The sequence below is a fragment of the Erinaceus europaeus genome, chromosome 13, assembly GCF_950295315.1.
Source record: "Erinaceus europaeus chromosome 13, mEriEur2.1, whole genome shotgun sequence".
Classification (NCBI taxonomy): Eukaryota; Metazoa; Chordata; class Mammalia; order Eulipotyphla; family Erinaceidae; genus Erinaceus; species Erinaceus europaeus.
The window spans coordinates 40,664,499-40,692,401 of record NC_080174.1 but is presented as its reverse complement, the minus strand read 5'-3'; the positions used below and the strand labels follow the sequence as shown (position 1 = coordinate 40,692,401).

At 43.9% G+C, this 27,903-nt stretch overlaps 2 protein-coding genes across 8 annotated transcripts in view; both read left to right on the top strand.

The window, feature by feature from the left end:
• Window positions 1-11,610, top strand: part of PAQR7 (progestin and adipoQ receptor family member 7) — a 30,276-nt gene extending 18,666 nt beyond the window's left edge. For 4 of the 7 annotated variants that reach the window (XM_060205578.1, XM_060205579.1, XM_007522566.3 and 1 more), the window contains exon 2: window positions 9,341-11,610. In XM_060205578.1, coding sequence (XP_060061561.1) covers window positions 9,363-10,409 — 1,047 coding nt within the window. In that variant the 5' untranslated portion in view covers window positions 9,341-9,362 and the 3' untranslated portion in view covers window positions 10,410-11,610. Of the gene's footprint in view, window positions 1-113; window positions 323-926; window positions 1,052-9,340 lie in introns of those variants that run through there. The other 3 variants (XM_060205576.1, XM_060205575.1, XM_016187927.2) reach the window with 3 other exon arrangements.
• Window positions 11,611-15,149: 3,539 nt separating this feature from the next.
• AUNIP (aurora kinase A and ninein interacting protein) lies at window positions 15,150-27,116 on the top strand. The gene is made up of 3 exons (XM_060205571.1): window positions 15,150-15,356; window positions 22,485-22,623; window positions 25,841-27,116. The coding sequence occupies exons 1-3, from the start codon at window positions 15,276-15,278 to the stop codon at window positions 26,647-26,649; spliced, it is 1,029 nt and encodes a 342-aa protein (XP_060061554.1). The 5' UTR covers window positions 15,150-15,275; the 3' UTR covers window positions 26,650-27,116.
• The last annotated feature ends 787 nt before the right edge of the window (window positions 27,117-27,903 follow it).

The following is a 27,903-nucleotide window of genomic DNA, read 5'->3' as shown; positions in this document are numbered from 1 at the left end:
GCCAGGGGCTCGAACTGGGATCTTACTCTAGTCCTTGTGCTTGTGCTACCTGTGCTTAACCTGCTACCGCCCGACTCCTGGGAGTTGCCTTTAATGGGAATTAGACCATAGTGAGAATGGTGATGTGGGGTGGGATCGAGAGGTGTGGAGGCTGTCTTTAGCCCCACCCTCTGGTGACATCACACTAGATACCTCCAATCCCTGGAAGCCCCGCCCCCAGTGGCCCTGACCAGTGGAAGTGCCATCAGTGCTTGGCACCTGGAGAATCAGCCCAGTACCAACGCAGGAATCATCAGCTTCCAGGTTCAAGGGAAATCCCTAGGTAAACAGTATAATTTGGGAGTCCTGGAGGGGCAGTATGGAAGTGTGTTGGGCTGGGGTGAGAGACCTGGGATAGGCAGACTCTTAGAGGATGTACTCTGAAGAACCACCCTCTGCTCCTTTCCCCTGGATTCCAGGCCCTTTTCCATGGAGTCAGGAAGTGGAAACTAATTTTTGAAAATAGATCTATTCAGTTTCCAAGTAGGTGGCCCAGCTGATAGTGTGTATGTGTAAGGCCTCTGTTAGATCCCCAGCAGTGAATAGGAGGGAGTGCTGCCCTGGTCCTTCTCAATCTTTCTCTTTATTTGTCTCATACATTTTTTAAAACAAATGTTATAGAAGGGTCAAAGAGATAGCATTAGTGGTTATGCAGAAGATTTTCATGCCTGAGGCTCTGAGGTTCCAGGTTCAGGCTCCAGCACCACCATAAGCCATAGCTGAGTAATGTTCTGGAGAAAGAAAGGAAGGAAGGAGGGAGGGAGGGAGGGAGGGAGGGAGGGTGGAAGGAAGGAAGGAAGGAAGGAAAGAAAGAAAATATAGAATCGGACTCTGGATCTAAAGGATCTAAAGGATCTAGGATGGCAGGACCTCTCCTGTTATCCCAGCATGCTGCCTTGCCTTCCATGTATAGGACCCACCTTGTCTGCAGGAGCAGGAGGACCAAGAAGGAGTAACTATCTGCCTGAGAAGGTAGATTTGTGGTAGGGCTTGCTTCACTGGTGCAGAGCAGGTGAGTAACTGGACACTGGGGGATTCTAAGGCCCCTGAATGCAAACTAGTTGCCAGCAATCTAAGAAAATAGTTTACAAGAAAGGACTTTGTTGCTTGCCTTAGGTTGGTATTATTTATTTGTTTATATTGGTGACTTACAAAATTATAAGATAGTAGGGGTATAATTCCACTCTATTCCCACCACCAGAGTTCTGTGTCCCCATCCCCCTCCAGTATAAACAGCAGTAGTTCTTCCAAGGTCACAGATATGGGTTAAATATATATATATATATATTCCCTTTTTTTCCCCTGCGGTCCAGCCTTTACTTCCTTTTTAAGCCATACTTCTTCTTTCTCAGATAAATGAAATAGTGCCTGACTTCCTCTGGTATTTTCCAGATTTGGATATTTTTCAGTCCTTACCATTGCTAGTTTATACTGAGGGTAAGGTCCTGTAGAGGCCCACAAGAGGGCTTATGATAACATTCCTGCTGGAAGTGGCCAGTGATGATGAAGAAGAAGGGTCTATTAGAGGTCTAGGCCCATAATATCTATGTGAGAATCCAAGGATTCCCTGACTAGAGTCCCAGATCATGGACCATCATTAAAGTGTGCCAGTCCCTTGCCTTTATCCTAAGCTGGTATTTTGAAAGTCAGTGCTATGGGATCCAGACTTACATGATGAGAAGCAAGCCAACGACAGAGCAATCACAAGTCTGCTCTGTGGTGTGATAGCTGGATACTAATTCCTGGATCTCTCTCTCTCTCTCTCTCTATCTATCTATCTCTCCCTCCATCTCTCTATCTCTCTCTGGAATGCCTAATTTCTTTAAATTTCACTAACCTTAGCATGAAAATGGGCATAAAACTTGCTTCATGGGTTAGTTATGAGAAGTCATTGCAGCAAGAATATAAAGGACATATCATTAGTACATTCCAGTGGCTTTATAATTATTATTGGGAAAGGAATCCTTGGTCATGCAAGTTTGGCAAATGTAGGTTCAGTATAGTGAAGCAGGCCCCCTTCAAGAGGTTGTTATGCTTTGGGAAGTTCCAAGAGTAGGATATGGGAACTGGAATTAGAGGAACACAGGGATCTGAGACTATGTCAACATCACATGCCATCCTTCCCTGATCTTAGCCCTTGTAGTGGAATGGAAGTCTTATTGGGCTGGATAACTTTCTTATATCTGAGGTCTTGTTTCCGTAGTGTAAAACAAAGGGGCTAGGGGCTAGGTGGTGGCACACTGGTTAGAATACACATGTTACCATTCTTAGGACTCCAGTTCAAACCCTTGCTCCCCACCTGTGGTGTGGTGGGTGGTGGAGGAAGGAAGTCTTCACAAACAGTAAGTCAGCATGCTGCAAGTGTCTTTTACTCCCTCACTATATCTGCTTTCCTTCTCACTTTCTGTCTCTATAAAAAGAAAGAAGGGGGGAGAATGTGGGATGGGGAAGAAAGTGGCCTCTGGGAGTGATGGATTCCTTGTGTAGGTACTGAATCCCAGAAATAACCCTGGTGGCAATAAAACAAACAAACAGGCTGACTGTGATGCTTCCTGAGATCTTTTCTGGAGCCCCGAGTTTCTAAGCTGGGAAGAAATTGTTGTAATAAGGGTGGAGGCTATGTTATAGAGGCTGATGCCCCATCTCTTGGGGAGGAATGGAAATCCAGTGCTGGCTCTCTAATCAGAAGGAAGGACTATGGTGGTTCTCTTGCTCTGGTGGAAGCAACCGCAATTAGTAGTTTATCTACAAGGTCTGTTTCCTAGCCATGCCTTCTTCAATGCTGTCAGGGGAACAGAATGTAGAACTCCATACTTCCTGTTGGAGCAATCCTTATCTAGTAGTATAATGGCCAACTAAACTCCTGCCATCCCAAATCAACCAGGAAAGGTCAGAGACCAAATGCAAGTCAAGTGGGAATGGGAAGTGGTGGTGGGTTGGGGGAAGAAGTTGGGTCTCATGTACTGTTTCTGCATCGTAAGCACATTGCATTTACATGGAGTGTGGGGAATACTCAGTGGCCTTGCTGCTGTTGCAAGAGAGTGTGAGTGTCTTTATCCTGCCTCTTATAGTAACAGGTGTAAACATAGTTTTATGATGTACAGCTGATGCGCTGTGGACAGAAAATGTGGCTTCTGAGTCCACTAAGCTTGTTAGACATAGTTTGTTTAAGGAAGGGGAGATGTCTGATAGGTACTAGGTAAAATTAAAAAAATAGGTACTATTTCTTTATTTAAAAAAAAATTTACTTGTTGTGGTCCAGTAGGTAGTGCAGTGGATAAAGCATTAGATTCTCAGCCATGAGGTCCCGAGTTCAGTCCCTGGCAGCACATGTACTAGAGTGATGTCTGGTTCTTTCTCTCTCTCCTATGTTTCTCATGAATAAATAACTTTAGAAAAAATTTATTTGTCAGGGCTGGGTGGTAGCACAGTGGGCTAAGCGCACATGGTGATCCTAGTTCAAGCCCCTGGCTCCCCACCTGTAGGGCGTTCCTTCACAAGTGGTGAAGCAGGTCTACAGGTATCTTTCTCTCCCCATCTCTGTCTTCCCCTTCTCTGTTAATTTCTCTGTCCTGTCCAACAACAATAATAGTAATAACAACAAGGACAACAAAATGGGAAAAATGGCCTCTAGGAGCAGTGGATTCATAGTGCAGGCACTGAGCCCTAGCGATAACCCTGGAGGCAAATATATATATTTGTTAATAAGAGAAAGAACTAGACCATCTTTGTGGCACATAGGATTCTGGGAGTTGAACTTATGCTTAAGAGTCAAAGGCTTTATATACTGCACCACTTTCTGGGGCCAGTGCTAGATTTTTAACATTAATTTAAGAAATGACATTAAATTAATTATAAACCTGAATTCAGCAATCTGCATGAAGTATAGCAGTATGAGATGATATAGTGCTTGCTATCTTGATTTTCAAAGGGCAGTTTATGGCAGTTGTTAAGACTGCAAACTACATCCAGGGGGTCGGGCGGTGGTGCAGCAGGTTGAGCGCGCGTGGCGCAGAGCACAGGGACTGGCACAGGGATTCTGGTTCGAGTCCCCGGCTCCCCACCTGCAAGGGAGTTGCTTCACGGGTGGTGAAGCGGGTTTGCAGGTGTCTATCTTTTCTCCCCCTGTATGTCTTCCCCATCTCTCTCCATTTCTCTCTGTCCTAACAACGAATGACATCAATGACAACAATAATGACCACAACAAGGCTATAACAACAAGGGTAACAAAAGGGGGAAAAAATGGCCTCCAGGAGCAGTGGATTCATGGTGCAGGCACTGAGCCCCAGCAATAACCCTGGAGGCAAAAAAAAAAAAAGACTGCAAACTACATCCTTAAATTAGTTCAGATGTGGCTCTGCTGCTTCCTAGCTAGATGGGTGGGCAAGATATTTACTTCTTTTTTTAATTTCTTTGTGAAAAACATTTAATTAATTAATTTGATAGAAACAGAAAGGAAGTAAGAGGGGATAGGAAGCTATAACCGGAGAGAGAGAGATACAACACTGCTTCACTGCTTGCAAAGCGTTCCCCTGCAGGTGGTGACTGGGAGCTTGAACCTGAGTCCTTGACTGTTATAACTTGTGCACTCAACCAGGTGCACCACCACCCAACCCCAAGATATTTACTTCTATGCATGACTTTCCTTGCCTGAAAAAATGATTATAATAAGTGATCCAGGAGGTGGTGCAGTGATAAAGCTTTAGACTCTCAAGCATGAGGTCCTGAGTTCGATCCCCGGCAGCACATGTGCCAGAGTCATGTCTGGTTCTTTCTCTCTCCTCCTATCTTTCTCATAAATAAATAAAATATTAAAAATGAATAAATAAAACAGAATAAAATTATTATAATAATACCCACCCCACAAGATGTCATTAACTTTAATCAATTACACATTAAGTACTTAATGATTAAATCTTTTTTTCACTGTCCCCTCTCTTGGACAAGACCTGAGACAGAGAAGAGTCTCAGTAAATATTTGCTGAATGAATGAAAGTGTTTTGAATGCCACACTGATTAACACATAGAGTGAAGATAGGGGAGCAATTAGGAGGTTCCCTGGAGATGGCAGCTTGTCTTAAAGGATTTCAGTGGTGGAGGCTGATGAAGTAGCTCACTTGGATAGTGTGCAGCTTTTCCACATGCACAACCCAGGTTCAAGCCTTGCTTCCACCAAATTGGAGGAGGCTTTGAGGCTGTAGTCTCGGGATCTCCCTCTCCCTCCCTTGCTTCCTCCTTCCTCTCTCCCTCCTTTCTCCCAGTCTTTATGAGAAGGGGAAGGGCTTTTTTAAATTTTATTTTTATTTTTTATCATCTTTATTTATTTATTGGATAGGGACAGCCAGAAATTGAGAGGAGAAGGGGAGATAGGGAGAGAGAGAGAGACAGAGAGACACCTGCAGACTTGCTTCACCACTTACAAAGCTTTCCCCCTGCAGGTGGGAACTGGGTGCTTGAACCTGGGTCCTTGTGCACTGTAACGGAAGGGGTTTAAGTGGTGGTGGGGGCAAAGTTGGCATGGGTGTGCTATTTAAGCTAATTGGGATATGAGGGTGGGAGCAGGTTATGGATTTTAAAAAAAAAATTTTCTTTGCCTCTAAGGTTATCACTAGAGCTCTGTGCCTGCATTATAGATCCACTCCTCCTGGCAGCCATTTTTCCTTTATTGTTGTTATTCTTTCTTTTTTTTTTTTTTAGGTAGGACAGATAGAAATTGATAGGGGTAAGAGGTGATAGAGAGGGGGAAACAAAGAGAAACACCTGCTGACTTGCTTCATGAACTTCCTGCCTACAGGTGGAAGTGGAGGCTCAAACCCAGTCTTTGGACACAGTAATGTGTGCACTCAGCTGGGTGCTTCCATGGTGTCTTAAATGCCAAGATGAGGCCTTAGATTTGATTTCTTTGAATTAGAAGTGGGTGGAGTGGAGAGGGGGAGTCTTTGAGTAGGGGGGGTGACTGAGGAAGGGGGCTTTTTAAAAATATATTTATTTTATTTATTTATTCTCCTTTTGTTGCCCTTGTTGTTTTTTATTTTATTTTTATTATTGATGTTGTCATTGTTGGATAGGACAGAGAGAAATGGAAAGAGGAGGGGAAGACAGAGAGGGGGAAAGAAAGATAGACACCTACAGACTTGCTTCACCGCCTGTAAAGCGACTCCTCTGCAGGTGGGGAGCCGGGGGGCTTAAACTGGGATCCTTATGCCGGCCCTTCCTTATGCTGGCCCTTGCACTTTGCGCCAGGAGTGCTTAACCTGCTGAGCTACCACCGGTCTCCCTGAAGGGGGCTGTTTTTATAGGCTTGATTGTTCCTGGGGCCTCTCAGAAAAAAAGTGACTTTTTGAGTTGAACCTTCAAGGGTATGAAGTGTTACCAGGATGTTGTTATGTTTCTTTTTCATTCAACAAACATTGAAGGCTGGCTATCTGCTAAACAACAGCAGTTTACAAAATAATGAGATAAACTATCTACCCTCAGTGAGCTCACACAGATACCCATGAGGAGTAATGATCAAAGCGTAAATATATGAGGGCACTTAAGTAGAGGGATCATCCTCACAGGTTTAGGAAACCAGAAAAGTGTCACAGAAGAAATGGGCTTTACGGAATGAATATGGGTTCACCAGGTAGGCAAGATGAAGAAACTGTTGGGAGTAGTGGGGGGGCAAGGGAAGGCTTATTATGCTTTGGGGAGTTCCAAAAGTAGGATATAGAGTGCATGAGAATAACGACAATACTCACCTTACTGGGTGTCATGAAACTTAAATGAGTCAATTATATGTTTAGTATTTTAAAGTGTCTGACACATAGCAAGTGCAGTGTAAGTTGCTGCAATGACTTGTTTTCTTATCTGTAATCTCTACCATGTTGAGATTTTCCTGAGGCCAGGAGTCAAATTAGTTTTCCATTCTCTCCTCCCCTGGACAAGACTTGAGACAGAGAAGGGGCTCAGAGAGTATTTACTAAATGCATGAATGTATGTTTTGAGTGCTTCACTGTACAACCCATGCAGTGGAAAGGAGCGATAATCATGTGAAAGAGCTATAAAACAAAGCTCTAGGGTGGGGGAAGATAGCACAATGGCTGTGCAAAGAGACTTTACTACCTGAGGCTCCAAGATCCCAGGTTCAATCCCCCACACTGGGAGTCAGGCAGTGGCGCAGCGTGTTAAGCGCACGTGGCCCAAAGCACAAGGACCAGCTTAAGGATTCCGGTTCAAGTCCCCAGCTCTCCACCTCAGGGGAGTCGCTTCACAAGCGGTGAAGCAGGTCTGAGGTGTCTATCTTTCTCTCCCCATCTCTGTCTTCCCCTCCTCTCTCCATTTCTCTCTGTCCTATCCAACAACAACGACATCAATAACCACAACAGTGTTAAACAACAAGGGCAACAAAGGAAAATAAATAAAAGAAAAAGAAAAAAAAAGTCAATCCCCCACACTACCATAAGCCAGAGTTGAGCAGTGCTCTGGTAGAAAATAATAATAATAATAATAATAATAATAATAATAATAATAATAATAAAGTGGGGAAAAAAAGCTCAGCTATTAATGAATTTGGAAGTTGAGCTGTAGCACAGTGGGTTAAGCGCAGGTGTTGCAAAGTGCAAGGACCAGTGTAAGGATCCTGGTTCGAGCCCCTGGCTCCCCACTTGCAGAGGAGTCGCTTCACAAGCAGTGAAGCAGGTCTGCAGGTGTATCTTTCTCTACCCCTGTCTGTCTTCCCCTCCTCTCTCCATTTCTCTCTGTCTTATCCAACAATGACATCAATAACAACAACAATAATAACTACAACAATAAAAACAAGGGCAACAAAAGGGAATAAATAAATAAGAATTAAAAAGAAGAAAATCATTTAAAAAATGATGAATTCACCTTCTTCATCCCATCTTGGATGAAGCTTGAAGAAATCACGTGAAGTGAGATAAGTCAGAAACAGAAGGATGAGTATGGGATGATCTCACTCATAGAAGTTGAAAAACAAGATCAGAAGGGAAAACACTGAGCAGAACTTAGACTGGATGGAGTTGGTGTATTGCACCAAAGTAAAAGACTCTAGGGTGGTGGTGGTGGGGGGGTTCAGGTCCTGGAACATGATGGCAGAGGAGGACCTAGTAGGGGTTGAATTGTTATGTGGAAAACTGGGAAATGCTATTGTATTTTACTGTCAACTGTAAACCATTAACCTCCCAATAAAGAAATTAAAATAAACAGAAAACTAAAGACAAAAAAAACCAAAGCTCTAGTCCTATGAAACAGCAGTCCATGGGGTTGGTGAGGTTGTGATTTGAAGTATATATGGTTTAGTAATAAGATTGACAAAGGGGGCTGGGCAGTAGCACAGCGGGTTAAGTGCACAAAGCACAAGGACTGGTGGACTGGCGTAAGGTCCCGGTTCAAGCCCCCAGTTCCCCACCTGCAGGGAGAGGTTGTTTCACAGGTGGTGAAACAGGTCAGCAGCTGTCTATCTTTCCCCCTCTCTGTCTTCCCCTCCACTCTCGATTTCTCTCTGTTATATCCAATAATAATAAACAAGGGCAACAAAAGGGGGGAAATTGCCTCCAGTAGCAGTGGATTCGTAGTGCAGGCACTGAGTCCCAGCAATAACCCTGGAGGCAAAAAAAAAAAAAAAAGGTTGACAAAGGCACAAAGGATCATGCAGGATGATGGAGGTCAGTGGGAGACCCTGGCCACTGTTAGCAGGTCACTGCTGCTACTGGGTGACTATGATGGCAGCATGAATACAGAATAAGACAGTGAGGCTGCCCTGTGGAGCCTGGATTGGAAAGAAAATGACTGAGGTTACAAACCTCATTAATGAATGCAATCTTCAAGCACTTGAGCACTCAGTATGTACCACACACTGTTCTGGGCACCTGGGATGCAGCAGGATGTGGCAGTTATGAGACCACAGCTGGATAGCCCTAGGAGACTCTGATAGGGCAGTGGCGCAACTGGTTAAGTACATAAGTTAACATGCCTGAGGACCTGGGTTCAAGTCCCTGGTCCCCACCTACAGGGAGGAAACTTCATGAGCAGCAGAGCAAACTACAGGTGTGTCTCCCGCTTTCTCACTCTGTTTCTACCTGCCTCTGTCATCATAATAGGAAAAAAAAAAATAGTGGGAAAAGAGGGTTACCAGGAGTGGTAGATTTGCTGTGCAGCCACTGAGCCCCAGAAATAACCCTGGTGGTGAACAGAAAAGTCAGGATAGGGAGAGGGAACTAAAGCTGAGCAGGAGGGCCCCCAGATGCTGCTTACGTGAATGAGAACTCCAACCACCTGACTTGTCTGCCCTTTCTCCTAGCCCCGTGCCAGGGCATGCTGCCATGGCCACCATGGTGACCCAGAAGCTAAGCCACCTCCTGCACAGCATGCGGCTGGCTCACCAGAAGCCTCAGCCATCTGCACAGTCTGAGCCCGTCTTCACGGTGGACCGAGCTGAGGTGCCCCAACTCTTCTGGAAGCCCTACATCTATTCAGGCTACCGGCCGTTGCATCAGACGTGGCGCTTCTACTTCCGCACGCTGTTCCAGCAGCACAACGAGGCGGTGAATGTCTGGACCCACTTGCTGGCGGCCCTGGTGCTACTGCTACGGCTGGCCATGTTTGTGGGGACTGTGGACTTCTGGGGAGACCCCCACGCCCTGCCCCTTTTCATCATTGTCCTTGCCTCCTTCACCTACCTCTCCCTCAGTGCCTTGGCTCACCTCCTGCAGGCCAAGTCTGAGTTCTGGCACTACAGCTTCTTCTTCCTGGACTATGTGGGTGTGGCTGTGTACCAGTTTGGCAGTGCCCTGGCACACTTCTACTATGCCATTGAGCCCTCCTGGCACTCTCAGGTGCAGACCATTTTCCTCCCCATGGCTGCCTTCCTTGCTTGGCTTTCCTGTACTGGCTCTTGCTACAACAAGTATAGTCAGAAGCCTGGCCTGCTAGGCCGATCTTGCCAGGAGGTGCCTTCCGCATTGGCCTATGCGCTGGACATCAGCCCTGTGGCACACCGTATCCTGATGTCCCCTGGCCCTGCCACCAATGACCCTGCTCTTCTCTACCATAAGTGCCAAGTCATCTTCTTCCTGCTGGCTGCCGCTTTCTTCTCAGCCTTCATGCCTGAGCGTTGGTTCCCTGGAAGCTGCCACATCTTTGGGCAGGGCCACCAAATTTTCCATGTCTTCTTGGTGCTATGCACACTGGCTCAACTAGAGGCTGTGGCACTGGACTATGAGGCCCGGCGACCCATTTATGAGCCTCTGCATACCCGGTGGCCTCACAACTTCTCTGGCCTCTTCCTGCTCACTGTGGGCAGTAGTGTCCTCACCGCCTTCCTCCTGAGCCAGCTGGTTCGGCGCAAACTTGAGCGGAAGACTCAGTGAATGGGGGTGGCCAAGGTGGGAGGGAGATATAGTGGGGACCCAGGGGTTCGGGCTTGGCTTCACTTGGGAACAAGACCTGGTAAAGTTGTTTGTGTCTGGCCCATGGTCACTCTCTGCGCATGCCTCATCAGCCAAGGGCAGTGCTGGCTAGTCCTTGGATTTGGGGGTTGACCCAGAGCTGCTGAGGTTCACTTCTGGTCTGCTGTCTGGGTTCCTATCTGGGATAGGGGAAGAGAGAAAGATGTGGACCACCGTGATATGGCTCCTCCTGTTGCCTCCTACTAGGGGTGAGGATTGTTGAGGGAGGGGGTTGGGGAAAGCTTGGACCAAGCCCCTGTTTTGGTGTTTTGAGATTATCTGAAAAGGGTAAAGGTGGGATTTAAGCCAAAGCTGAACTGATAGTTAAAAAGATCTCAGTAACCACCTTTATCTAGACTTCACTGATGGATAGACAAGGGGAGCCTAAAATGTGTTAGGATCTTACTATTCCTTGGACTCAAACTCAGGTTTGGAACTCCAGATTGTTCCCCAAAGATAAGAGATTATGCTAGTTGGAAGTGGATCCCACCCATACCTCTTCATTACCTAAGTGAGTCCTATGTCTCCTACCTCTGGTTTCTATCTCCCACTCATTTTGTTCCCAGCTTCTCACCTTTTCCCCTTCACAATTCATTAATTCTGTGTCCCCTAGTTGTCCACTCAGAGGCAGGCCATTGACTGACTGGCTAAGACTTTAATATAGAGGGGCCGGGTGGTGGCACATCTGGTTGAGCGCATATGTCACAATGTGTGAGCACCCAGACTCCAGCCCCCAGTCCCTACCAGCAGGGGGAAAGCTTTGCAAGTGGTGAATCAGTGTTGCAGGTGTCTGTCTCTCTCCCATCTCTACCACCCCCTTCCCTCTTGATTTCTGGCTGTCTCCTGCCAATAAGTAAATAAATAAAGATAATAAAATTAAAATAAGAAGACTTTAATATAGAAATGGACTGTCAGGAGAGAAAACACTAAGGAGGGATCAGTCAGGTTTTGGGCTGCAAGGTGAGTAGGAGTTTGCAGATAGAGAAAAAGAGGGGTGTTCCTGGCAGAGAGAAAAACCTTTGCAAAGAGCCAGAGATAAGGAATGGAATGGAATAGGATGGGTACTAAAAGTAATCTGAATGTTGATACATCCTGAGTACAATAAAGAGACTGTGATAACTTTTTTTTTCTTTCTTTTTTGTTATTGTCTGTTGGGCTGGCCACTCCGGGTCCCGCCTGCCTCCCCCACCCCTGGCCATTGGGGAGATAGAGGTCAGAGCATGCCTAGGGCAAAGTGCTCAGGGAGACAAGCAGTCAGCCCTGGGAGAGCCCCAGTGGGGCAACTCATTTATTGAAAGAAAAAGCAGATAAATATATCTATAACTCGGGGGGGGGGGGGGGGGGAAGGCTGAGGTAACCATTAACCCAAACACAGAACAACACAGTGCATAGTCACATTTTGACCAACAGACTGATCACAAGTAAAAGGTTACCATACAAGGTTTGGTCACAAGCTTTACAATGTACATTTTCCTGGAGGTAGATTGCAGGCACTTTAGGGCAGGGAGGGGGGCTGGGGGGGTGGTGGTGGAGAAGGTAGGCAGCTGAAAAATCAGGATGTTTGTTGGTGGTTTTTAGGTTAACCACACATAGTAATCCATGGATTTTGTTTTAAGGGGAGAGGAGAGGCATGTGCAGAAAGGTAGCCTCCATTCCAGAGAAGCCATCCATCATTAGTTCAGGAGGTCAGGGAAACCTGTCCTTGTCTCCACCCTAAGGGAGAGTTGGGAGTCAATCTGCTTGGACCTCATGGAAACTACAGTTTGGACTTTCCAGGACAGTGGGCCCCACTGTCCAACAATTGTCTTCTGTCCCAAACAGGTGGACCCTTCAGGGTTTCTATGGATCTGCTCAGGAAGTTGGGGCCCTAGAGAAGGACATAGAAAGGAAGGGGGCAACTCTGCTTTAACTATCAATGACAATAATAATAACCGCCCCCACCACAACAACAACAAAATAGCAACAAAAGGGAAAAAAAATAGCCTCCAGGAGCAGTGGATTCACGGTGCTGGCACTGAGCCCCAGCAATAACCCTGGAGGCAAAAAAAAGACAACCCCATCTTATAATTTAACTTTTTTTCTTTTTTCTTTTTTTCTTTTTTTTTTTTTTTTTACCAGATCAGCTCTAGCTTATGGAGCAGGGAATTAAGCTTGGGACCTCAGAGCCTCAGGCATGAGAGTCTTTTTGCATAACCATTATGCTATTTCACCAGCCCAACAAAGCATTTTTTTTTTGTTGTTGTTCTTTCATTCAAGGAGGGAGGATTTTATTTATTTTATTTTTAAAATTTATTTATTAATGAAAGGGATAGGAGAGAAGAGATAAAGAACCAGACATCACTCTGGTACATGTGTTTCTGGGAATCAAACTCAGGATCTTGTGCTTGAAAGTCTAATGTTTTATCCACTGTGTCACCTTCCAGATCACAGGAGAGGATTTTATGTTACCTGCTTAGATCATTATCTACTAACTTTTAGGAAGTACATATAAGAAAAGAACCTCAGATGATTAATAATCATAACATAAAAATACACTGTTCTACTGACATAAATCATATATGGAAGTTGTGGTTAAGGATGGAGGGATAATGGGATGCCAACATTTTTGAACGACTTTCATAATCTACAAAGTACCTTTATAAACAATTTTCACTTTATCTCCTTTCTTTTTAAATTTTTTATTATCTTTATTGATTTATTGGATAGAGACAGCCAGAAATTGAGAGAGAAGGGTGGGATAGAAAGAGAGTCAGAGAGCACCTGCAGCACTGCTTCACCACTTGTGAAACTTTCCCCCTGAAGGTGGGGACTGGGGACTGAACCTGGGTCTTTGCGCATTGTAACGTGCATTCAACTAGGTGGGCCACCATCTAGCCCCTTTATTTCCTTTGAAACCCAAGATTATGCAGAAGTGGTTAAGGCAGGCCTAAAAGTTATTGACTCCAAAGTTTTAATTTTCATTTACAGATTTCTAAATTCTCTTGTGATCCAGGAGGTGGCATAGTGGATAAAGTGTTGAACTCTCAAGCATGAGGTCCAGAGTTCGATCCCTGGCAGCACATGTCCCAGAGTGATATCTGGTTCTTTCTCTCTCTGCCTATCATTCTTCATGAATAAATAAATAAATAGATAAACAAAATCTTTAAAAAAAAAGATTTCAGGGGTCGGGTTGTAGTGCAGCGGGTTATGCGCACATGGCACAAAGTGCAAGGACCGGCATAAGTATCCCGGTTCAAGCCCCCAGCTCCCTACCTGCAGGGGAGGTCGCTTCACAAGCGGTGAAGCAGGTCTGCAGGTGTCTATCTTTCTCTCCCCTTCTGTCTTCCCCTCCTCTCTCCATTTCTCTCTGTCCTATCCAACAGCAACTGTTGTTAAAATTCGGAGGCTCTGGTCGGGCTGGCTTGCTTCACGGCGGGTAACAGAGACGCGGAGACAACGGCTGGGCAGGGCAGCTGTATTTCTTTATTCAGGAACAACGATTCACAAACTAAGACAAACTAATCACCAAACAGAACTCTGCTGTCTCTTTGCGGCGGCGCAAGCACTCTCTCTTACTCTGGAACTCAGGAACCCTCTCCCTTACTCTCCAACTCAGAAACTCTCGCACCCTCGCACTCTCGAACTCCGGAACTCAGGAACTCAGTCACTGGGGAACTCAGGAACTCTTGGACTCCGGAACCCTCTCCCAGGGTCTCTTGGGGCGGGGCCAAGCAGGCCCGCGAAATTAACAGGACTCATCCAATTCTCTTGGAGGGGGAGGGCTAGAACAAGCCAATGTAAAGCATACGACAAGCAACAACAATAAAAACTGCAACAATGATAAAACAAGGGCAACAAAAAGGGGCGGGGAACCCTCCAGTAGTAGTGGATTCCTGGTGCAGACACCGAGCCCCAGCAATAACCCTGGAGGCAAAAAAGAAAAAAAAAAACTTTCTAAATTCTCTTCCATGTGATTTCAAGTTATATAGGATTGTTTGGGCGGGGGTGACGATAAAAGTTGTAAGTTTGAATGTATAGTTAACCATTTAGTGTAGAGTTGAGAACCCCAGCCTTGGAATCAGAGAACCCTCAGGGATGATTATAAGTATTCAGCCAAGAGTCAAAGAATACCTGAGCCCAGAAGTAATTATTACATTTACCAAAGGAAAGTGCAACTCAGCAAAAATTAAGTGATTATCTGTTGTGCAAAGTTGTGAAAGTAAACACCCAGTCTTTTTAGGGAAAGGACTCTTAAAAAAGATCTGAGACCGTGAGGCATATTGCATGATCTCACTTATTTATGAGAACGACCAGAACACTGTTCAGCTCTGGCATTAGGTGGTACATGTATGCATGTATGCAAGTTGGTGCACTAACAAGCTGAGTTATCTTCTTGGCTGGCTATATGATCCCATTTATGTGAAATATTGAGAACATGTGAGTCTAGAGAAAGTATTTGGTGGTTCCCTTGGGCTGGAGTTGAAGTTAGCCGCGAATAGGAAGTCACCGTTTAGGAGTACAGGCAAGGGCTTCATAAAAGCAAAGATGCTGCAAGCACTAGAGGATCAATGAGCTCACAGCCAGGTTCTTGTTTCGAGTGGGCGGGGCTTGGAGAAGGGGTGGGGTTTGGGCCTGCTGGACGCTGACGTGAGGGGCGGTGCCCGCGGCCTGGCGTAGCTCCGCCCCCCGTGTTGGCGCGAGATCCAAACGCTGGCGCGGCGGGGCCTGGCGGCGTCTTGCTTAGGCGGGCGATCCGGGCCTGTGCCAGTGTCCCGGGCCTGTGCGGGTGTCCCGGGCCGCCTGGAGGCCATGAGGCGCAGAGCCCCGGAGGAGAAGGAGGCCTGCGGCGTGTGGCTGGACGCGGCGGCGCTGAAGAGGCGGAAAATGCAGGTGGGTCGGCAGGTCACGGGCTGAGGAGACGGGGACTTGGTGTCGGGGAGGTGAGGAGGGAGCCGCGGAACAGCTTTGGGGGTTTGGAGCGAGAGGGGATGGGGAAGGGGAGGAAACTTGGATTTTGGGGATCCTGGGGAGCAAGAGGCGGCGGGGGTGGGGAGTGGAGAGAGAATCTGAGGGCCGGGCGGTGGCGCGCCTGGTTAAGCGCTCACATCACAGTGCGGAAAGACCCGGGTTCGAGCCCTCGGTCCCCACCTACAGGGGAAAAGCTTTGCGAGTGTTGAAGCCGGGCTGCAGGGGTCTCTGCGTCTTTCCCTATCAACCCTCCGCTCCCCTCGACTTCTGGCTGTCTCCAATAAATAAAGAATTGAGGGAGAGAGGGAGAGGGAAAGAAAGAAAATGACTATCAGCAGGGGTTCGAGTTTGTGGGGAGAAAGTGGAGAGAAAGTCAGCTCCGAGCAGCTTTCTGGAGCGCGGAGCCCAGTGCTGGAGCAGGTGCACGTTGGGGAAACCCTCGTCCTCTGAACCTGAGTGTTGACAGCTGGCGGGGCTACCGCTTCTTCCTGCTCAGAACTTGGGACGGGAGGACGCAGGCTTTTTATTTTTATTTTTTTTTAAGATTTTACTTATTTATTAATGAGAAAGACAGGAGGAGAGAGAAAGAACCAGACACTGGCACATGTGCTGCCGGGGATCGAACTCAGGATGTCATGCTTGAGAGTCCAAAGCTTTATCTTTGCGCCACCTCCCGGACCACATGGGACACAGGCTTTTACTGAGTATCCACGGGGTGGGTGCTAGCACTGACTCAGTACTCAGGCGCTGCATGTGGCATCCCTCCGGGGACCGGGATACCCCAGCTCATCCAGGTAGACAGGGTTGGCGATTGCACCAAGATCTGGCACATGTACAAGATTCTCTTAGTTGCTTCAGAAAAAGGTATGACATGACACTCCTGTATGGTTATTGACACCCATTTTACACACGAAAAATGAAGGCCCAAAAAACGCTTAAGAGAGCCCAGCAAAATAGCTCACCCAAATAGTGTTTGTGCTTTGCCATAGGGGGCTCAGGTTGAAGCCAAGACCCACTTAGAAGAAGCTTTAATGCTGTGGAATCTCTTTCTCTACATGAAAAAAGAAAACAAACAAAAAAACCTCAGAATGGTAAAGTCACTGTGAGGACAGAAACAAAGACCCACTAAGGGCAGGACTTTGTCCATAATTATTTTCAGTGTTTTTTTTTTTTTTTTTTTTTGGGGGGGCGGTCATTGAACCTGGGACTTGGAGCCTCAGGCATGAAGATCCATTTGCATAGCTATCTACCCTACACCCTTTTTATGTTTTTTTTTAATTTATTTCTTTATTGGGGAATTAATGTTTTACATTCAACAGTAAATACAGTAGTTTGTACATGCATAACATTCCCCAGATTCCTATTTAACAATACAACCCCCACTATGTCATTTATCATCCTTCATGAACCTGTATTCTACCCACCCACCCACCCACCCACCCCAGAGTCTTTTACTTTGATGCAATACGCCAATTCCATTTCAGGTTCTACTTGTATTTTCTTTTCTGATCTTGTTTTTTAACTTCTGCCTGAGAGTGAGATCATCCCATATTCATCCTTCTGTTTCTGATTTATTTCACTCAACATGATTTTTTCAAGGTCCATCCAAGATCGGCTGAAAACGGTGAAGTCACCAGTTTTTACAGCAGAGTAGTATTCCATTGTGTATATATACCACAACTTGCTCAGCCACTCATCTGTTGTTGGACACCTGGGTTGCTTCCTGGTTTTGGTTATTACAAATTGTGCTGCCAAGAACATATGTGTACACAGATCTTTTTGGATGGGTGTGTTGGGTTCCTTAGGATATATCCCCAGGAGAGGAATTGCAGGGTCATAGGGTAGGTCCATTTCTAGTCTTCTGAGAGTTCTCCAGACTGTTCTCCACAGAGGTTGGACCAATTGACATTCCCACCAGCAGTGCAGGAGGGTTCCTTTGACCCCACACCCTCTCCAGCATTTGCTCCTGTTACCTTTTCTGATGTATGACATTCTCACAGGAGTGAAGTGATATCTCATTGTTGTCTTTATTTGCATTTCTCTGACAGAGACTTGGAGCATTTTTTTCATGTGTTTCTCGGCCTTTTGGATCTCTTCTGTGGTAAATATTCTGTCCAGGTCCTCCCCCCCATTTTTAGATGGGGTTATTTGTTGTCTTGTTGAGTCTGGCAAACTCTTTATATATGTTGGTTATTAAACTCTTATCTGATGTATGGCATGTAAAGATCTTCTCCCATTCTGTGAGGGGTCTCTTGGTTTGGGTAGTGGTTTCTTTTGCTGTGCAGAAGCTTTTTAATTTGATGTAGTCCCATACGTTTATACTTGCCTTAGTCTTCTTTGTAATTGGATTCGTTTCATTGAAAATGTCTTTAAAATTTATGCGGAAAAGAGTTCTGCCAATATTTTCCTCTAAGTATCTGATAGTTTGTGGTCTAACAACATCCAAGTCCTTGATCCACTTGGAATTTACTTTTGTATTTGGTGAAATACAGTGGTTCAGTTTCATGCTTCTGCATGTTTCAACCCATTGTTTCCAACACCATTTGTTGAAGAGACTCTGCTTTCCCCATGTAATAGTCTGAGCCCCTTTGTCAAAGATTAGGTGTCCATAGGTGTGGGGCCTCATTTCTGGGCTCTCAATTCTATTTCCACTGGTCAGTGTGTCTGTTCATGTTCCAGTACCAAGCAGTTTTGATGACAATGGCCCTATAATACAGTTTGAAATCTGGGAGTGTGATGCCTCCAGTTCTGTTGTTTTTTCTCAAGATTGTTTTGGCAATTCTAGGTCTTTTCTGGTTCCAGATAAACATTTGTAGCATTTTTTCTATTCTCCTAAAAAATGTGCTTGGGATCTTGATGGGGATAGCATTAAATTTGTAGATGGTTCTGGGTAATATATTCATTTTGATGATGTTAATTCTTCCAACCCATGAACATGGAATATCTTTCCATTTCTTTGTGTCTTTTTCAATTTCTTTGAGTAGTGACTCATAATTTTCAATATACAAGACTTTCACTTCTTTGGTTAGGTTTACTCCTAGATATTTTATTGTTTTTGTTGCTATAGTAAAAGGAATTGATTTCTGGATTTCAATTTCTTCTAACTTAGTGTTTGCATAGAGGAATGCCACTGACTTTTGAATGTTAATTTTATAGCCTGACACCTTACTGTATTGCCTGATGATTTCCAAAAGCTTCTTGCTGGATTCCTTGGTTTTTCCATGTATACTATCATGTCATCCTTTTTATGTTTTTTTTTTTTTTTTTGAGTGCTGTCTGATGACCTGCTCCATAACAGTCCCAGGAGACTATAGTCCTGTTTATGATCTTATGGAAAAGAAAAGAGATATACCGTAGATACAAAGACATTCTTTTATTTATTTATTTTTTTATATTTATTTTCCCTTTTGTTGACCTTTTAAAAATTTTTTATTTCTTTAATTTTATTTATTTACTTTCCCATTTGTTGCCCTTGTTGTTTTTATTGTTGTAGTTATTATTGTTGTTGTTGTTGGAGAGGAGAGAGAAATAGAGAGAGGAGAGAAAGATAGACACCTGCAAACTTGCTTCATCGCCTGTGAAGTGACTCCCACTCTCACAAAAGTAATATATCTTAAGATCATTAAAAAAAAAAAAAAGTGATCCAGGAGGTGGCCCAGTGGATAAAGCATTGGGCTCTCAAGCATGAGGTCCTGAGTTCAATCCCCGGCAGCACATGTACCAGAGTGATGTCTGTTTCTTTCTTTCTCTCCTATCTTTCTCATGAATAAATAAATTGTTAAAAAAAAAAACAACTTGTTAGCACAGTGGGTTAAGCGCAGGTGTCACAAAGTGTAAGGACCGGTGTAAGGATCCCGGTTCGAGCCCCCGGCTCCCCATCTATCGGGGAGTCGCTTCACAAGCAGTGAAGCAGGTCTGCAGGTGTCTTTTCTCTCCCCTCTGTCTTCCCTTCCTCTCGCCATTTCTCTCTGTCCTATCCAACAATGATGACAATAATAACTACAACAATAAAACAAGGGTAACAAAAGGGAATAATAATAACAAAAACTTATACAGACTACTCATCAGGGCCAATCCAAGACATATACTAAGTTAATGGCATGTCATAGTTCCCTTTTGCATTCCACCACCCCCCAAGTATATTTTCCCTCACTGTTCTGGCATGAAACATAAATATTTAATATTATACTGTGAAAAACAAAAGTATTATAAAGACATATATATATATATTGTTTTTCAAAAGCAGATGATTTATTGTTTTATAACCTCATAAGTAAGCTAAATTTAACACAGTGCACTCATGTCATCATTTCTCATGATGCCAACTTCAGCTAGATAGCGGTGCTACACTAGGGCAGAGCTGAATGGGACAAGCCCTTCCCAAGACCATGCTTGGTAGTGGACAAGCAGTGGAAAAAAACTGGGTTATTCTTATTGGTAAGAATTATTAATACCTAGTCTATGGCTTATCATAAGGCCTATAAGACTATTTCTGTTTTTTGCCTTATTAATAGTTTCTGTTTTTGAGGTAAACTTTGTTTATAGAGTCCTCAGTTCAAGGTGAGAGAATATGAACCACACCACTTGATGGAGAAGAGGCAAGGTCACAGTGTGAGAGAGTATATGGAGTTGGGTAGTAGCATACCCATTTAAGCACACACATTACAGTGTGCAGGGATCCAGGTTCAAGCACCCTTTCCCCACCTGCAGAGGGAAACTTCATAAAAGGTAAAGCAGTGCAGCAGATGCCTCTCTTTCTCTTTCCCTGTCTTCTCTTCCCTCTTGATTTTTCTTTGTGTCCAATAAATTAAAATATTTGTAAAAAAACAAAAACTAAGTAAAGTGGGAGATCTTTTATTGGCCATCATTGAAAAATACTACTCTGTCCTGTAAATCACCATGTCTTTAATAAAGTGATTTTTAAAAAGAATTTTTTTATTATCTTTATTTTTATTTACTGGATAGAGACAGCCAGAAATCAAGAGGGAAGGCGGTGATAGAGAAGGAGAGACAGAGAGATACCCGCACTGCTTCACCACTTGCAAAGCATTCCCCCTGCAGATGGGGACTGGGGGTTCAAACGTGGGTCCTTGTGCACTATAACGTGTTCACTCAACCAGATGCACCACCACATGGCCCCAAAAAGTGATTTTTTAAAAAAATATAAAAATACTTCTTTATAGATTGTTTTCATCAACTTTGGAAAAATTTTTGCTTTTATTTCATTATACATTTGATCTCTTTAATATGCATGCTTGAGACCCTACAAACCTCAAGACTTTAAATTTTGTTTTGTTTTTCCTCTTTGCTTTTGTATATATAGCTTAGGGTTCACTGCTATTTTCTTCCATAATCTTTAATGTTTTATTAAGTCTATTTAGTGAATTTTTTATCTCTTCTTATGTCTGTTTCCCTCTAAGTCCTTGAGTATACTTATAGTAACTATTCTAAAGTCCTTTTTTCTTCTTCTCTTGATTCTGTCACCCATAACATTTCTGTATTTGTTTTGTTACCTCACTAGGATGTTTTCCTACTGCCTCACATATGAAATGATTCTTTATTGCATGCTGAAATAACACAATTGAACTACATTGTTGTGTATCAGGATTTGGTTGTCTTTAAAGAATATTGATTTGTGGGGGTCGGGCGGTGGCGCAGTGGGTTAAGCGCATGTGGCGCAAAGCGCAGGGACCGGAATAAGGATCCCGGTTCGAGCCCCCAGCTCCCCACCTGCAGGGGAGTCGCTTCACAGGCGGTGAAGCAGGTCTGCAGGTGTCTATCTTTCTCTCCCCTTCTCTGTCTTCCCCTCCTCTCTCCATTTCTCTCTGTCCTATCCAACAACGAATTGTGTCAACAAGGGCAATAATAATAACCACAACGAAGCTACAACAAGGGCAACAAAAGGGGTAAAAAAAAAAAAAGGCCTCCGGGAGCGGTGGATTCATGGTGCAGGCACCGAGCCCAGCAATAACCCTGGAGGAGGAAAAAAAAAAAAAAAAGAATATTGATTTGTTTGGGCAGGTAGTTGGCTTCTAATCTTGATACTTTTTTTTTTTTTTGCCTCCAGGGTTACCACTGGGGCTGGAGGCCATTTTTTCCCTGATGTTACTGTTATTGCTGTTGTTGTTGGATAGGACAGAGAGAAATCGAAAGAGGAGGGGAAGACGGGGAAAAAAATGATAGACACCTGCAGACCTGTTTTACTGCTTGTGAAGCAACTCCCCTGCAGTTGCGGAGCTGGGGGCTGGAACCCGGATCCTTACTCCAGTCTTTGTGCTTTGCTTTGCGCCATGTGCGCTTAATCAGCTGTGCTGCTGCCTGGCCCCCTTCTTCATACTTATGTTTTTTTCTAAATTTTTTAGGGCATAAACCTTTTGCTAAGGAGTGAGCATTATTGGATGACCCTGGTGTTCATGGAGGTCTGTCTGCTTTCACTAGTGGGAACACTAGCCTACTGTGAGCTTTGGGGATCGTCCAGCTTGCAATTCCCAGCATTTCTTTGTCTTTTTTTATGGGGTGTCACCTAATTCATATGCAGTTTAGTATTCAGTAATATACCAAAGGGATCCCTGGTAGATTTCTGGGTAAACTGTCTACACTACAAATTTTAGCCAAATCAACTTTTCTCTCATTTGGTTGTCCTGCCTCAAATCAAAACAGAAATTGATTTGAACCCAAGCCGTGTGCTCTTAACCACTATATAACCATTAAAAATCTATTGAAAATGTGTCAACTGCTGCTTATGTAAAATTAATGTCTGTAAATACAGAGAATTCATCATCTCTGGAACTCATTCATCAAATCCTAAAATCAGCCTTACTGATTAACATGGGGAAGCAGAAAGATGGAGCTGTCATTTGTGATTCCCAAGAAAAACAGCATCAGTATGAAAGGAAATAAAGATAATGTATAGCACAAACTTGGAGAAAGATTTGAGTGAACTTCCAGGATCCAGTGTGGTTCCAAGAGGATTACTGATGCTTATTGGATCTTCTGTCTTATAATTGTTTTTTGTACTAATGGATTGTTTTTCATTTTCTCACCCTTCAGACACAGTTAATTACTTCAGGCACCAAACTGATAACACTCTTTCCAGGAGAGAGAAAGGCCAAGCCTTCTTTTACTCAAAGAACTCCACCGACAGGCATCCGACAAACCAGCATTGCTTCTTTCTTCACCTTGCAACCAGGTATAGTGACCAGTCTGGGAACACCAAGGAGACAGAAGGCCGAGTGTATATGTGTGTGTATGTAATTTCATCATGCTGGAACATTCATGAGAAATGAAGACATGAGTGCACTGTGTTAAATTTAGCTTACTTATGAGGTTATAAAACAATAAATCATCTGCTTTTGAAAAACAATATATATATATATGTCTTTATAATACTTTTGTTTTTCACAGTATAATATTAAATATTTATGTTTCATGCCAGAACAGTGAGGGAAAATATACTTGGGGGGTGGTGGAATGCAAAAGGGAACTATGACATGCCATTAACTTAGTATATGTCTTGGATTGGCCCTGATGAGTAGTCTGTATAAGTTTTTTTTTTATTATTCCCTTTTGTTACCCTTGTTTTATTGTTGTAGTTATTATTGTCATCATTGTTGGATAGGACAGAGAGAAATGGCGAGAGGAAGGGAAGACAGAGGGGAGAGAAAAGACACCTGCAGACCTGCTTCACTGCTTGTGAAGCGACTCCCCGATAGATGGGGAGCCGGGGGCTCGAACCGGGATCCTTACACCGGTCCTTGCACTTTGTGACACCTGCGCTTAACCCATTGCGCTAACAAGTTGTTTTTAAAAATTTTTTATATTTATTTTCCATTTTGTTGCCCTTGTTGTTTAACATTGTTGTGGTTATTGATGTCATTGTTGTTGGATAGGACAGAGAGAAATGGAGAGAGGAAGGGGAAGACAGAGAGGGGAGAGAAAGATAGAGACCTGCAGATCTGCTTCACCGCTTGTGAAGTGACTCCCCTGCAGGTGGGGAGCCGGGGGCTGGAACCGGGATCCTTATGCTGGTCCTTGTGCTTTGGGCCACGTGTGCTTAACCCGCTGCACCACTGCCCGACTCCCTTTTTTTTTTTTTAAAGAATTTATTTATTTATGAGAAAGATAGGAGAGAGAGAAAGAACCAGACATCACTCTGGTACACGTGCTGCCGGGGATTGAACTCAGGACCTCATGCTTGAGAGCCCAATGCTTTATCCACCGCGCCACCTCCTGGATCACTTTTTTTTTTTTTTTTTTTTAATGAATCTTAAGATATATTACTTTTGTGAATGAGAGAGAAAATCAGTACATTTCTTAGCTCTGACATATGATGGTGCCAGAAATTGGACTTCTCTCAGGCATATAAGTCCTGTCTTCTAACACACACTAGATTTCTGGATATGTAAGACTGATAATTGACTCAGGAGCTGGTACTGTAGGTAAGGCCTTGGACTCTGAACATGAGGTCCTGAGTTTGCTCCTTGGCATTACATATGCCAGAGAAAGGCTCTAGTTCTCTCTTTTCCCTTAATTTCTTTTTTTGTTTTTGTTTTATAATAGATATTTTTGGGTGAAGCTTCTCAAGTTAGATACGCATTAGAGATGCTGTTTTTTCTTGGAAAGGTTGGCATAACATTGGCATGTGTCTTATTCTTTGACATTCCTTTGCTTGTATGTCTCTCATGGGACTAGCTGCCTTAGAGTAGACAAGGCCTTGTAGAGCAAGCTTCCTACTGGTTGATGAATTTGAAAGAGTTTCTAACTTTTGATGTTTTCCCCCCAGTATTTTTTTTTTTTTAATTTTATTATTTGACAGAGAAATTAAGAGTGGAGGGAGAGATAGGAGAGAGAGGTCTGGGAGGTGGTGTAGTGGATAAAGCATTGGAATCTCAACCAAGAGGTTCCAGGTTCAGTCCCCAGCAGCACTTTTTTTTTTTGATAGGGAGAGAGGAAAGAGAAATATCACAGCACGGCTCCACCTCTCATGGAGCTTTCCCTGGTGCCAGGGCTCCAACTTGAAGCCTCATGGTAAGGCACCCACATTATCATGTGAGCTATTTCCAGGCCTCCCCATCCTTTTCTTAAAGCAGAACACATTCCATTCCGTGCTGTTAAAATGGACAGACTGCACACCAGTAGTTTTTTAAAACTTTTTTTTTCCTGATAGGACAGAGAGAAAATGAGAGGGGAAGGGGGATAGAGAGGGAGCAAAATGGGGGCTGGGCAGTGACACACCCTGTTACCATGTACGAGGACCTGGGTTTGAGCCCCTGCTCCCTACCTGCGAGGGTATACGTCTTACCCTTCCCCTCTTAGTTTCTGTTCTATCCAGTTAACACACACAAACACACACACACTAGGGAGTGAGAAAGTGAGACACCTGCAAACTGCTTCAGCACTTGTGAAACATCCCCCTGCAGCTGGAGGTCAGGGGCTTGAACCTGGATTCTTGTCAAGCATGGTAACATGCACTCAACCATATCCTCTGCCATCCCCCTGGCTAGCTTCCTTCTCTATTATATGTTTGGGGGGTGGGGGGCCCTCAACATTCTTCACACCATAGCCAGAATTTTTAAAGAGCTGAATGGTAGTTTAATTTTTGAGATCTTACAAAAACTGTGTTGAGTATGTTTCTTAAAGGATAATATCCAAGAGTATATATTTGGCCAGGGTCACTATTTAGCAGAAACCACATTAGTTAAAAATAAAAGCAGAACTCATGTTCCTACATATGATAACTTGATAGAAGTAGACTATGGTCGGGAGTCGGGCGGTAGTGCAGCGGGTTAAGCGTATGTGGTGCAAAGCACAAGGACTGAAATAAGGATCCCGGTTTGAGCCCCTGGCTCCCCACCTGCAGGGGAGTCACTTCACAGGCAATGAAGCAGGTCTGCAAGTGTCTCTTTCTCTCCCCCTCTCTGTCTTCCCCTTCCTCTCTCCATTTCTCTCTGTCCTATCTAACAATGACATCAATAACAACAATAACTACAACAATAAAAACAAGGGCAACAGAAGTAGACTACAGAAGTAGACTAATTGTAATACCATATTTGAGTTTATTAGATAGGTCACAGAAATGACCATATATCTGGGTAGAGAATGTAAAATCTGTTTCAGAAATAGCTCACACTTAGTGTGCTGCTTTGCCATGTGTTACTCAGATTCTAGCTTGGCCCCTACCACATTGATGGAAGCTTCAGTGCTATGGTCTCTTTCTTTCTGCCTACCTTTCAGTCATTCATTCAAGGGGGAAAGCAAGATTGAAAGATCAGTTAGAAAGGTATGTGAATATCATCTCTGCACTAGGTAGTGGGAGTAGCTGACCTTCATTTTAGAAAAGCCACCTATATCATGCTTAGAGCAGATATTTCCTGGGTAACAATGTATATTCATGTCTGTTTTACTAGGAAAGACAAATGGTGACAAGAAGAGTGGTTTATCTCCTATAGGAAGTCAGACCAACAAAGAGTCTAAGAAAGATGTAACCCAGCCAGGCCATCTAGTTCAGAACACGGCATCTCCTTTGGCCACTTCAACTCCTGTGGATATCCAGGAAGCTGGATTCTCTCCTCAGTCCCTCAAAACTTTTGATGACCTCAGAATGGGAAGCCCGTTTTTGACTGTGCTGTATCCTGATACTTTAGTTTGTGCTGGGGAGAGTAAAGCTTGTTCTTTCATCCAGAGTTTGGAAGATTCTTGCTTGCTGGATAAAAAAAGAGATGATGATTCTTGGAAAAGGGAAAGGCTAAATAGATGTAAGATACAGAACTGTCAGGATGTGGAGAAATATACTAAACTTCCTAAGGATAAGGACCCTCAGCCTTCGGACAGGACTAAACTGGAATATGTGTATGCCAAAGAAAACAAGCAGACTTCTGTCCTCCTTCAAACATGCAAGGGTTCCTGGAGTGGAGAAAATACAGAATTAGTGAAGCAAAACCCTTATCCTGTTTCTGTGTTTTCCTGGGACAGTGAAAAGAATGGCAGAGACTCATGGAGTCAGCTTTTCACTGAGGACTCGCAGGGCCAGCAGGTGATTGCCCACAATAGTGCTAGATCTCCTTTTCAAGATGTAACCAACAACCAGAATCAGGGCTTAGGACAGTATCCTAACAGCCCATGGGCAAAATGCCAGTATAGGTCCACTCAATTAAGTCTGCAGTCAGATGTGCTCTTTACCCAGGATTCTGAAGGAAATCAAGTCATTAGACACTAAATCTGAATGTCTGATATTTTGGTTCTGAACGTATCTTGAAATGACTTCAATATAGGAAAATGTTTTGGGGTATGTTTGGGCGGGTAGGAAGCATGGGGTGGAGCTGTTGGGAACTGTTGTATAATTGAGCATTTTCTTTGTGGAAACAAAACAGTTGGTGCCATTTGTGGTGATATGATTCACATCTTGCTTTTTCCTAAAGAACAGTTGGCTGGTAAATTCCCTGAATGATCTCTAGTGAGCTTGGAGGCAGGGCAATTGCTTTCCTTTCCACCAAAGAGCTCACAGAACCCTCTGCCCTTTCAGATGCCTGAATAGGACATAGCTCCCCCCCCTTTTTCTTTTTTAGTTGCCAGGTTTATTGCTGGGGCTTGGTATCTACACAACTCCACTGTTCTTGTGAAGCTTCCTCCCTCAAGCTAGGGATTGGGAGTCTGACCCTGGGTTGTTGTGCATGGTAATTCTGTTTTAATGCCTGGTCCTTAGTACTTTTTATGGATACTACCCCCCACACACAACACACACACACACACACACACACACACAATACCCAAATCTCTGGCTATAACCTTATCTATTAAACCAAAGAGTTTGGGACCGTTATTCCTATAACTTTTGGATTGATAAGGCAAATCTCTTGGGGAAAGTGGAGGGAGGGGTGAGGTAGGGATGGATATAGAGATAGATTAGAATGATAGTTTTTTTTTGTTTGTTTTTGTTATTTCTGCGGTGGCTGTACAACATTTTAAACTTATATAACTGTTTAAACATTTTCCCCTAACAAAAACCTGGGTTAGATAATCTAGATGTGACTAGACTAGATCATTCCTCTGCTACAAGGTAGGAGAACTCGTTTTGTAAAGCTGAATTCAAATAAATTACTGTTAACAAAGCTGGTTCTGGTGGTAATTAAAACATTACCGGTAATTTTATTTTTTGAAAAAGCAACTTTATAATAATATGTGCTCTATCATTGTCATGGACCCAGTCTGAACATGAATCAGTTTGACCTGTGTTGTACCCAATGGCATCCATCAAATGGCAGTTTTCCATGTTGCAGGTGTGACACCAAAACAGCTGAACCTTAATTAGCCTGGGGAGAGGGGGAAGGTAAGCACAAGTTTAAGCATCTAGGGTAAAAATCTCTTATGTAAAGGGACAAGATGCTCCCTAGGTTTAAGTTTTCTTGTATAAAGACAAGATCTTGTAAGAGTGGAAGCCAGGAGCTTGTATATGAAAGTTTATGTATCTTAA